Genomic DNA, 13,068 nt, shown 5'->3' on the forward strand with positions numbered 1-13,068 from the left:
CAATGTTGGTCTCCACTGAGGTCTTAGGTGATACTACCAACTTAGGTCATTAGCTCTAATTTAAAACTTTGTTTAAACAAAACAAAACTCTGCAACTTAACTAAAATTAAACCAGGTATAGGTTGGAGGTAGCTTTGGCTTAATTATATAGTACAAGAATTAGTGGACTTCTGGCCAAGATGGAGGCGTAGGTGGAAACACTGTGCCTCCTTGCACAACCAAGTTTAAAGACAACAAAGTTTTAGTAACAAAAACACAACCAAAACACAGAAAATTGAACTGTACGGAAATCTGACAACAGCGAACAGTTCAGCCAGACCAATAAAATAGGCGAAGGAGTGAGCAGTAAGACAGACTGCACAGGCCCCAGCAGCTTGCGGGAAGCAGCAGAGGGGCCCGCTATTGCCCCCCTCTGACCCACCCCCACATACAGAGTCATAACCTGGCGACTGGGTCTCTCCACGCTGGTGAACACTTAAGGCTCCGCCCCTCATATGTAACAGGCACAAACAGACCAAAACATTACGGCTCAAGAAGAACTCAAAGCCCCAGAGCCACTAATTCTAAGTGACCAAGAGATAGCCAACCTATCAGATGCATAGTTCAAAACAGTGGTTATCAGGATGCTCATAGAACTGGTTGATTTTAGTCACAAATTACAGGAACATATGAAGGCTAAACTAATTGAAATGAAGGGAAATGCACAGGAAACCAGCAGTGATGGAAAGGAAACTGGGACTCAAATTAAGGAAGTGGACCAGAAGGAAGAAAAAAATGACCAAACAGAAAAGAATGAAGAAACAAGAATTCAAAGAAATGAGGAGAGGCTTAGGAACCTCCAGGACATCTTTAAACATTCCAACATCTGAATTATAGGAGTACCAGAGGGGTAAGAGGAAGAGCAACAAGTGGAAAACTTATTTGAGCTAATATAAAGGAGAATTTCCCCAATCTGGCAAAGGCAATAGACTTCCAGGAAATACAGGAAGCTCAGAGCCCCAAAGAAGTTGGACCTAAGAAGGAATACACCAAGGCACATCATAACTACATTAGCCAAGATTAAAATGAAGGAGAGAATCCTAGAAGCAGCAAGAGATAAGGGGACAGTCACCTACAAAGGAGTTCCTATCAGACTGTCAGTGGATTTCTCAAAAGAGACCTTACAGGCAAGAAGGGGCTAGAAAGAAGTGTTCCAAGTCATGAAATCCAAAGACCTACATTCAAGATTACTCTATCCAGCAAAGCTTTCATTTAGAATGGAAGGGCAGATAAAGTGCTTCTTAGATAAGGTCAAATTCAAGGAGCTCATCATCACCAAGCCATTATTATATGAAATGTTAAAGGGACTTACCTAAGAAAAAGAAGATAAAAAAGATGAACAGTGAAAGGACAGCAAACTCACAGTTATTAACAACCACACCTAAAACAAAAGCAAACTAAGAAGACAGCTAGATCAGGAGCAGAACCATAGAAATGAAGATCACATGGAGGGTTAGCAACAGGGGAGTGGGAGAAGGAGAAGGGGGGAGAAGGTACAGAGAATAGGTAGCATAGATTATAGGTAGAAAATAGGGGGGAGGGCAAGAATAGTATGGGAAATAATAGAATCTAAAGAATTTATGACACATGGACATAAACTAAAGGGGGGGAATGTGGGAGAGGGGTGTGCAGGGTGGAGAGGAATGAAGGGGGGAAATGGGACAACTGTAATGGAATAATCAATAAAATATATTTAAAAAAATTTAGAGAAAAGATTAGGAGGAATTTTGTCTGGAGAAGAAAGGAGAGGACATTGTGGAATGTCAGATATTAGAAATTTTCCTCTTGAATTCTGTAGGGCAGAACTAAGATTTCTTTGGAAGCCGATTTAGGGTTGTGTTACTAAAAGATATTTCTAATAGATGATCAGTTATCTAAGGTAATGGCTGAGGCAGTGTGGGAGGAGTAATTTAATATCTCTGAAGAGTGGAATTGGCTGCCTCATGAGGCAGTGAACTGTTATTTATGTTTGTGTGGAAGCCATATAATCACCTGTCTGTGATACTGCAGGAATGAATGGATTTCTGCACGAGTTAGTAATTGGTGGTTTTCAAACTATTTAGACCTCTCTCCACAGTAAGAAACACATTCTTCATTGCAACCCATTATAAATGTGTGAGCACAGGTTTCCCTGCTATCTGAAAGTAGAGTGTTCCTTTCAAACTTTTTGTAAGTTGAAATGGCATAAAGTGAAGAAGCAGTTACCAGTAGTTTATATGGAAATTTTTTTAGTGTTCCCAGACCCCCCAAATAACATACTATATCATACCAAATAACATATAAAACCTAAAATAACACTAGCATATAGTAAAAGCAGTGCCACTCTCACTGCCTGCATAATGACTCCCTGCAAAACAAACACTGAACATTATTTTTGCTTTTTTTCCTGAAAACAAATTCTCTTTCAGGTAGTGAAAATAGGTATTGCTAATGTAGGCCTTTCATAAAAGCAGAGCAACATAAGACGAACTTTCAAAAAGTCGGGATATCTATATTTGAAATACAAATTTCATGAAATAACATAATACCCATATTAAAGGTGTTGCTGCTATTTTCTATTTCATTAGTTTTAGAGGGCATATTTCTAATCACTAAATTGATTTAACAACTCACTAATGGATTGAGAGACTCAGTTTGAAATACACTAGATTAGAATCTAAAATCCTTGCAACACTACAATCCTATGATTGATTGATTCTTCCTACTCAAGTAATGTTAGACCCAGAAAAGTGCACAGTGCAAATGCTGGGAGGTTATTAATTTTGGTCATAAATGTGTATAGGGAGGTTGAAATGAGAAAACATTCCTGTGTCCTTTGATTCTCCCCACCTCCACCCTTCCCATCTCTGCTACCTCCTCCCCCAAATCAGGCTTTTCCATTGTTTCTTCCCCTTAATTCTACCTTTGCCCTTTTGGAGAATTCCTTATTAAATAGTTTTTCATTATCTCATTTTCCTCTGAATTAATGTTTGGTACCAGTTTGTTCTTTCACTTAATATTTTCTCTGGATTCATAATAATATCTTCAGGTAGTTAATGTAAACACCTAGTCTTCACATAAGAAATAACTGACTTTCTTATTTGAAATTCATCATGTTAAAAGGGCCATCTTTTATCTGAAGTATTATGACAGCTAATTATTTTTGAGAGTTGCAAAAAAGTAAGACAAAATAAGTCTTTTTACTTTTATTCACAAAAGGAAGGCTAAGAAGTTGTTTTGTGCAAACCTCTTAACTGAATGTTATTCTGTTTTATAATTGGTATATCTCAATAAATGGACAAGGTGAAGGGGTGCAGTTTCTTACATTAAAGTTGCTAAAGGCAGGTGTTTTGGGGATTACCATATTTTTTGGACCGTAAGATGCACCTAGGTTTTAGAGGAGGAAAATAGGGAAAAATTTTTTGAAGCAAAAAATGTGGTAAAATATTTACTAACATGACTAACATAGTGTTCCACCAATGTAAATGAAAACTGAACTCAAACAGCAGCATTAACAACCATTATTCCTTCCAAATTGGGGGGCGTGCATCTTACAGTCTGAAAAATACGGTATATAAAATGAAATGGGATTATATAAAGTGAAAAGACAACTTTCTATTATACTAAAGAATTTGATTATTTTTGTGTTATGGAAAAAGTGATTCCCAAGTGCTATTTATTCTGTGACTGTAAAGTGATTGGTAATGTTAATCCTAAATTACCTGTATGTGGATTGCTGTTTGTCTGTGACTAATAGTCTCTAGATTAGTAATTCCTATCAGCCACACCTGTTACTGAATAACAAGTGGGGTTCTGCTGCTTAGACAGAATTCTGAAGGCAGAGGTTTGGTGATAAAGGAAAGGAGTCTTTATTCAAAAGCTACACAATTTTGGAATAACAGCTTCTTACATGCATTAGTCACTTAAACCTATCAATTAAGACCATAGTCTTTCACACCTGAGTTCTTCTATCATTCCCTTTGTTTGTTTTTAATTATCTTATTTCTGTAGGATTAGTTTACAAACCAAAATAACTTAAGATATAAAAGCCACACTTTTGGAAGAATGGCAGGCTTCTGCCTCAGATCTTGTCCCTCTAAAACACACAAAGCTCTGACTACCAGTCTTGGTTGGGTGGCCTTATGTTCTAGGTGTCCTGACCCAGTGGTGCATTCTCCTTGATTTCCTGAGTTGAGTGCCCCAGGGACATCCCTTGTGTGGGTCTTGTAGGTCCTCCTGTTGTAATTGAGTCTTCATTGCTGTTGGCCTGTTTGTGCATGGGAGCGACCCTCAGGCTGGCTGGTTGTAAGGCTCAACCCTGGCTACGGCACGTGAGCTGCTGTTCAGGTGCACCCTTGATGTGGCTTCTTCTACAGATCCTTGGTTACGAAACTCCTCTTCAGCCAGTCCTCACTTGGTCATTCAGGGTGAATGCTTTCCAATTTAGTTTTGTGTTTCCAGTTTGGTTCTGGGAGCAAGATCTGCCTACTTGGCCGCCATCTTGAAAAGTCAGAAGAGATTATGTTTTTAAGAAAATTAATCTATTCTAACAAATTGCTTGACCTTAGAAAAATACAAGTGTAGTTTTTAAAAATTTATTTTAGAGAGGGAGAGAGGAAGGGGGGAAGAGAAACATTGTTGTTTCACTTATTTGTGCATTCATTGGTTGATTGTTTTATGTGCCCTGACTGGGTATTGAACCTGCAACCTCGGCATGTTGGGGCGATGCTCTAATTTAGGGATCCCCAACCCCTCTGCCATGGATGAAACTGGGCCACACAGCAGGGGGTGAGTGGCGGGTAAGTGACCAAAGCTTTTTACAGTTACTCCCCAGCTCCCCCGTCACTTGTATTGCTGCTTGAGCTCTGCCTCCGCCTCCTATCAGATCAGTGGTGGCATTGGATTCTCATAGGAACATGAACCCTACTGTGAACTGTGCATGCTTCTTAAGAGAATCTAATGCATGATAATCTGAGGTGGACCTGAGGCAGTGATCCTAGCGCTGGGGAGCCACTGCAAATACAGATTATCATTAGCAGAGAGGTTTGACTGCACAGAGACCATAATCAGTTGCTTTCAGACTCATATCAAAACCTTATCAGTGAGTGGCAAGTGACAAGCTACATCTGGTGGCAGGCCATCTCCCACCCCACCATAGCTGTGAAAAAATTGTCTTCCACAAAATCTGTCCCAGATGCCAAAAAGATTGGGGATTGCTGCTCTAATAACAGATCTACCTGGCCAGGACCTATATAAGTGTAATTTTAAAAATTAATATTTTGCCTTGGCTGGTGTGGCTCAGTGGATTGAGCACCAGCCTGTGAACCAAAGGGTTGTCAGTTCAATTCCCAGTCTGGGCACATGCCTGGGTTGCAGGCCAGGGAGGGTGCGTGAGAGGCAACCAAACACTGACATTTCTCTCTCTCTCTCCCTCCCTTTCTCTAAAAATAAATAAGTGAATGAATGAATGATGAGTATTTTTAAGTATTTTAAGATCACTGAGTAGAACAATTGACATAGAACAATAAGGTAAAATTATAATCATAACTAAAAAAGGGAAGTACTTCATTACCTTTAAATCCAATCAGTGTAATTTATTCTTTTAATTATCCTTTGATTCAGAGAGGCAGCCCCTCAGTATAATTTGGCATCTTCTTTCCAGGCTTTTTCTGTGTGTGTATGTGTGCGTGCGCGTGTGTGTGCATGTTTTCATAGTTAATGTCATATTGCATATAATTTTGTATCTTGTTCTTTTAAGTTAATATAATTTTTCTGGTTTTATATTATCCCATACCTAAAAGTGTCATTTTAAACCCAAATGATACACAAGTTAAGACTTCTCAGTTTCAGGAGCTGTTCAGATTTTTTTGTTCCACTGGAGTATCTTCTCTCTCTTTTTGCTTGAAGTAGGTGTTTTTGGGTAGTAAACATCTTCAAACAAAAAGATTCTTGTTGTAGTAATATTTGACCTAAACTTCCTTTTTTCCCCCTTCTTTCATTGTTTTTGTTTCATCAAATTTAGTGCAGTGTTAGAAGAATATAGTAGTAGGACACAGCTTGGGGCTTAAAAATATTTTTGTTATATATTCTCCCATTCATATCAAAATTAGGGAAGGAGATATAGCTGAGAATTAGTAAGTCTTTCCTTCACTTATTTATCATGTTCTATTTTTCCTCTGCTTTCTCTTTTGTTACTTAATTTAGACATTTTAAAAATTTAAATGATTTTTATTTTTTAGTTACAGTTGACATCCAATATTATATTAGTTTCAGGGGTACAACCCAGTGATTAGACGTTATATGACTACTAAGTGGTCAACTTGATAAATCTCATACCCATCTGACACCATACATAGTTATTACAATATTATTGTATATTTCTTACTCTATATTTTACATCCCCATGTCTATTTTGTAGCTACCAATTTGTACTTAATCCCTTCACTTTAAAAAAAAATTTTTTTTATTGATTATGCTGTTACAGTTGTTCTATTCCCCCCTTCATTCCCCTCCACCCTACCCCCCATCCCCACCATTACCCCCCCTTTAGTTTATGACCATGTGTCTCAATTCCTTTAGATTCTATATTTCCCATGCTATTCTTGGCCCCCCCATCTATTTTCTATCTACTGTCTATGCTACTTATTTTCTGTACCTTCTCCCCCCTTCTCCTCCTCCCACTCCCCTGTTGCTAACCCTCCTTGAGATCTTCATTTCTATGTTTCCACTCCTGATCTAGCTGTCCTTTTAGTTTGCTTTTGTTTTAGGTGTGGTTGTTAATAACTGTGAGTTTGTTGTCCTTTCACTGTTCATGTTTCTTTAACTTCTTTTTCTTAGATAAGTCCCTTTAACATTTCATATAATAAGGGCTTGGTGATGATGAACTCCTTGAATTTGATCTTATCTGAGAAGCACCTTATCTGTCCTTCCATTCTAAATGAAAGTTTTGCTGGATAGAGCAATCTTGGTTGTAGGTCTTCGGATTTCATGACTTGGAATACCTCCTTCCAGCCCCTTCTTGCCTGTAAGGTCTCTTTTGAGAAATCCACTGACAGTCTGATGGGCACTCCTTTGTAGGTGACTGTCCCCTTATCTCTTGCTGCTTCTAGGATTCTCTCCTTCATTTTAATCTTGGCTAATGTAATTATGATGTGCCTTGGTGTGTTTCTTCTTGGGTCCAACTTCTTTGGGACTCTCTGAGTTTCCTGGATTTCCTGGAAGTCTATTTTCTTTGCCAGATTGGGGAAATTCTCCTTTATTATTTGTTCAAATAAGTTTTCCACTGGTGGCTGTGCCTTTCCCCCTTCTGGTACCCCTATAATTCAGATGTTGGAGCATTTAAAGATGTCCTGGAGGTTCCTAAGACTCTCCTCATTTCTTTGAATTCTTGCTTCTTGACTCTTTTCTGTTTGGCCATTATTTGCTTTCTTCTGGTCCACTCCATTGATCTGAGTCCCAGTTTCCTTTTCATTGCTATTGGTTTCCTGTGCAATTCCATTCATTTCAATTAGTTTCGCCTTCATATATTTGTCTAATTTGTCGGTATAATCAACCGGTTCTGTGAGGATCCTGATGACCAGTGTTTTAAACTGTGCGTCTGAGAGTTTTGGTATTTCTTCATCGCTTAGATCTATGGGCTCAGGGATTTTGAGAATTTGCGACATTTTTGGTCTGTTCTGGCCCTTTAAGTGGGAGAAGCGGCGCCTTGGAGTCCCAGGTCGCTGGGTTGTGACGCTGTATGTGGGGGCGTGGTCAGAGCGGGGAAATGGTGACCCCCTCTGCTGTTTCTCACAGCTGGGTGAGGATTAGTGTCTTAGGTGGTTCACCTGGGCCGGGCCACTCAGAGTCGCTGGGATATGACGCTGTATGTGGAGGTGGGGTCAGAGCGGGGAAATGGTGGCGCCCTCCACTGCCACTTGCCGTGGGGACCCGCCGGGCCCCGGTCCAACCGCCCACTCCCTCGCCTGTCCGCCTGCGCACAAATGCGCGACCACAGTCAACACGCAGCACCGCTCCCCCGCTGTCTTCCCCGAGGTCGCTCGCCTGGTGGCTCGCTCAGTCGCTCACTAGGTCCAACGCTGTGCCTGGATTCCGCGCCTGAGTCCTGCTGACCGAGACCTCCTGTGCAATCCCGCTTCACCAGCCGCTGGTTTCGCCCCTGACCAGTCAGGCTGAAGAATTTGTTGTTAACGGACTTCTGAAAAGTTCAATTTTCCGTGTTCTGGCTGTGTTTTCTGTTGCTAATATTTAGTTGTCTCTAAACTTGGTTGTGTGAGAAGGCACGGCACATCCACCTATGCCTCCATCTTGGCGGAAGTCCCCCTTCACCTTTTTTTCTCATCCCCTGAGCTTGTTTTACATTTGGCAACTGTCAAAATGTTCTCGGCATCTATGAACTTGCTTCTGTTCTGCTTGTGTGTCTTATTTTTTAAATTTAATTTGTTGATAGGTACATATTTACTGCCATTTTACTATTCATTTTTCCTTTTGGAAAAGTGTTAAAAGTAGTAATTGCATAAGGTAGTTTCCCCCTTTTTTTCTTATTACTCAGGTAAAGGTAACAATATAAAGAATGTATGGAATGCTTAATGAAGAGCTATACTAATAGCTCTAGCTGCTAAGTTATAGAAAGCTTAATAGTGTTGAGGGTTAATATTAACATTAATTAATTTATCTATGATGCTTTGAAGATACATAGTAATAGGGAAGGGTATGAACTGGATGTGTAAGCATGGAACTGAGTCAGAATAATGAGATTGGAAGTGAATTCTGGTCTTTTGTAGCTCTGTATAGTCACTTGATCACTCTTTTTTTCTTTATTTACTAAATAAATATCACTAATTTAATAGTTATAGCTAACAATTTTTTCTATATGCCAGGCTAAGTAATTTTTAATAAACTATTAGCTAATTATTATGAACTACTTACTAGTTACATGTTAGAAAAATAATACAGCATTTTGTGTGATGAGAGCTGTTTTCAGCTTGATTTGTAGTTGGTTGCTAGTGCATTAGAATGTGACTATTTGTAAACTTTCCTGTTGTCTATTCAAGATGAATTGATTTTTTCCAGATATAGCAGTAGAGGCATTCTTGTAAAAAGCAGTTGTTTTGGCCTTTTTCTGTATTGTGGAATTGTTAGAAGTACTTGAAGTAAATTAAATTTTTTTAATTAAAAAAATTGGAATAAGTGAATTACTTGCTATATCCTCAAAGGGATCATGATTCCTGGAATTGAAAACTATCCTGAAACCAGGAGAGAGGCAGCCAGACATGCAGGTGTAGACTTCATCTGAACCTGGGTCAGAGCCAGGGCAGGGTTGGGAATAGTGAAAATACACTTAACTGTGTCTGCAATTTTAAAGGCTGAATTTTAGTTTTTATTGATTCATTAGCCTCAGTTTTTAAATATAAATATTATGTTGAAAGGTATGGGTATTTTATATATGTGTGTTTTGGTGGAAGTAGGAATGGAGTCCTTCTCTATCTCATATAGTAATCAGTAGTTGTCAGTAATATTAAAGTGTTAGGTGGAAAACTTGTTTAACAATTGGATTTGTACAGTAAAAATACAAGAGAAATTAATAGCACAGAAAACAAGTTTCCTTCGTGATTTTCAATGGCAAATATGAGAAAACTGCACATTTCCCCATTCCAGTCAATTTTCCATTCTTCTTTTTCTCTGTTATCAAATGTTCAAATGACCAGATGCCATTCTTTGCTTTGACTTAAAGACCCTAATATTTGCTCCACAAAATGACTCTTTATCTTTAATGACATGGGACTCAAGGCTGCGATCATTTTCTGTATTCTTCCATGAATTGCATCAGTACTGTTAGATCTGTAGTGAGGCTACTCTGAAAATGTAATGGGGATAAACATACTGGTTTTAGATCATTATTGATTATCAAAGGAGTTGTAAAGAACTTTGAAGAAAGTTGTAATGGAAGAAATTAATGAGTCATACTTCTAATACTAATAGGTAAATCATTGGTGCATTTTTCTAGTCTTTTTTCTATGTACTATAAAATTAGCTGTCAATTAAATTGAGTAAGGGGTTGAGTGCAGGGAGGACCTGCAGAGATAATTGCAGATCATGGTTAAAATTATAGACAAATCATCATTATCTAGGGTTGGTTTGTGTTAGGGAACTGGGTGGGATCTCAGCTGGCTTAGGTAATTATGCAGTGACATTAGTACTGATAGGTATCCTCTAGAAGGGTCAGGGTTATAGCTTTGTGGCTGGGTTGCTGCCTGGGCATGAGGAGGTCAAGGGCTGGACTCTTGAATTTCCCACCCCTTGCTTGAATCAGAAGAGTCTCTGGGTTTGGTCTGGATAGATAGTCAGCTGTGGCCAAGTTGTAGAGCTGCTAAAGTAAACAAATGTGTCCCAATTTCTGCCACACCACAGTCAACATTAATCTAAAAAAACTGATCTCCTGGTAATTGAAAGTTCATAAGGAAAATTCAGTTCTGCATCCTTTCAATATGAAAGAGTTTTACTGTGATTTGAGTATAATGGTGAGGAATCATCTTGAAATTAGGAGAGTGGTTCAGGCTGGTGCAGCTCTGCTAATCAGGGAACCTGTTAGATTTTGCTTATAACAACACTTGAGAGAAACAGGAGCTAGGAAGATTGGCAGTGGGTTCATTTGTGGGAGAAATAGCCCAAATAATTTAATATTTAACAATTCCAGAAGTGGGCCAACAATTCTGTCAGACATTTAAAGGGACTTCAAAGCTCTGTTTTGAGAAATTTTCAGTATGTGATTCTCCATATATAGGCTGTTCACTTTATATGATTCATTCATGGTGTGTGTGTATTAAGTGTAATAGGAGTATTTTTTTTTAAGTTACAACTTCCTAGAATATATTAGATCTTTGGAAGAAGCTTAACTACTTGTTTCATTATAGAAATGTACAGCAGGAATACTAATTTATACTTGTAATAACTTAAAAATGAAAGTTACTGCATGTTAACTAGTATCTTTTTTTTTTTTCAGTTTCTCTTCAGCAACGGGTAGCAGAATTGGAAAAAATTAATGCTGAATTTTTACGTGCACAGCAGCAGCTTGAGCAAGAATTTAATCAAAAGAGAGCAAAATTTAAAGAGTTATATTTGGCTAAAGAGGGTAAGTTTATGTCTTTTCTTATACCCCATACTGAAACCGCCTTAAAAAAATGTCGGGTTTCTTGGTAGTACAGTGTTGCCATTGAATAAACCTTGATTTTATTTATACTCACATTGTATAATAAAAGCCTATTTAGTGGTAAGGGTTAAGAATGGAACTGAAAAACAAGCCTAAAAATGTATTCAGATTTTTTCTTCTCTTTTGATCTTAATGATGGTATTTAATATAGTAGTGGGCTATATAGTTCTGGGACACAGGACTTTCAGTTCTCTTAACACTTGAAAGATAATCCCAGGCAAATCAGGACTGTTGGCATTCTAGTAATAGCTTTAGCCATATTATGTTAAAACTGATAGTTTATGGAATTTATCCAATAAATGTTCAATTGTTTATTAATAAATATTTGTTTAATACCTACTGTGAGGCAGACATTGTGTTCAGGTGCTGGGTATACAGAAGGAGCAAGAGTCATGTGGTTCTTTAACTCAAAGAATTTGAACTCTCATGAAAAATATAGATATTAAATAATTGTGAATTGTTTTTAAAAAAGCAGATACATGAGAGCCTATCGTGAGTGACCTTGTCTGAAGGATAAGGGAAAGGGCTTACATTTTGGGTACTGAACCAGTAAAATATGGGTATGGTTTTCATAGCCCTCTGGATCAGTGGCTTTCAAACACTAACGTGGATAAAAATCATCTGGAGCCTTGGCTGGTGTGGCTTAGTGGATTGAGCACTAGTCTGTGAACTGGAAGGTTGCGGATTTGATTCCTAGTCGAGGTGCATTCCTGGGTTTGCAGGCCAGGTCTCAGTTGGGCATATGTGAGAGGCGAATGATTAATGTTTCTCTCGAACATGTTTCTCTCCCTCTCTTTCTTCCTCTCTTCTCCTCTCTCTAAAAATAAGTAAAATAATAAAAATTACCTGAAGAACTTGTTAGAACATGGTATGTTACAGCGGGGCCTGAGAATTTGCATTTCTACTAAGCTCATAGATGATTGCAGTACTACTATTCCAAGGACCACAGTTTGAGAACCACAGCTCTACACTAGTGATCATCCAACCTTTAAATGTATATTTATTTCTAATTTAAAATTATTTAAAGGATGTAAATTCTATCATATTGTCAATATTGACACTTTAAATTGCTCATGGTATATAATTCTGAATGCTGAATTTTGATTGCTAGTATTTTGTTGAGTATTTTTGCATTATATGCATAAGGAATATTGGTCTATAAATTTTTGTTTTTGTTTCTGTTTTGCCTGTGATGCCTGTGTTGGTTTTGGTAATCAGGGTAATACTCATCTCACAAAGTGACAGCAGAGTCCACTTACAGCAGTTTGCTTCATCATTGGTCTTGGAAGTTCTATCGAGAGCAATTAGCCCTCATTCGTCACACCCAGTAAAAGGAGTCCAGACTAGAAGGAAGAAATAAAGCTATTTCTATTCCCAGATGACATTTTAAGTATATAAAATTGTGTGGAATCCACTAAAAACTATTCAGACTAACATACATGTAAGTTCGGCAAGGTTGCAGGAAACAAGATCAATGTGCAAAATCCAGTTGTTATTTCTATAATACTTGCACTGAATAACCTGAAAATGAAATTTTAAGAAAAAAATTCCATTTATAATAGCACCAAAATGACTAATATATTTTGGAATAAATTTAACAAAAAGTGCAAAACTTGCACTCTGAAAACAAATACACTTAAAGATTTTAAAAAGAACTAAGTAATTGGAGAGACATACCATGTCCATAAATCAAAGATTAATGTTGGCAATACTCCCCTGCTCTACACTTTTTTTTATCTACAAATTTAATGCAGAGTCTTTTAGTATCAGTTCTCTTCTTTGTAGAAATTTACAAGCTGATCCTAAAACTCATATGAAAAAGCTAGGGAGCCAGAATAGCC

General features: G+C 38.0%; 1 protein-coding gene across 2 annotated transcripts in view; it reads left to right on the forward strand.

Moving 5' to 3' along the window:
• The window catches only part of RABEP1 (rabaptin, RAB GTPase binding effector protein 1), a 111,333-nt gene that overhangs the window by 26,210 nt on the left and 72,055 nt on the right, over positions 1 to 13,068 (forward strand). For both annotated transcript variants that reach the window (XM_037144254.2, XM_037144255.2), the window contains exon 2: positions 11,021 to 11,149. In XM_037144254.2, the coding sequence (XP_037000149.2) occupies positions 11,021 to 11,149 (129 nt within the window). The remainder of the gene's footprint in view (positions 1 to 11,020; positions 11,150 to 13,068) is intronic.

This window comes from Artibeus jamaicensis, unplaced genomic scaffold, assembly GCF_021234435.1.
Source record: "Artibeus jamaicensis isolate MK-2021 breed Jamaican fruit bat unplaced genomic scaffold, CSHL_Jam_final contig_777, whole genome shotgun sequence".
Taxonomy (NCBI): Eukaryota; Metazoa; Chordata; class Mammalia; order Chiroptera; family Phyllostomidae; genus Artibeus; species Artibeus jamaicensis.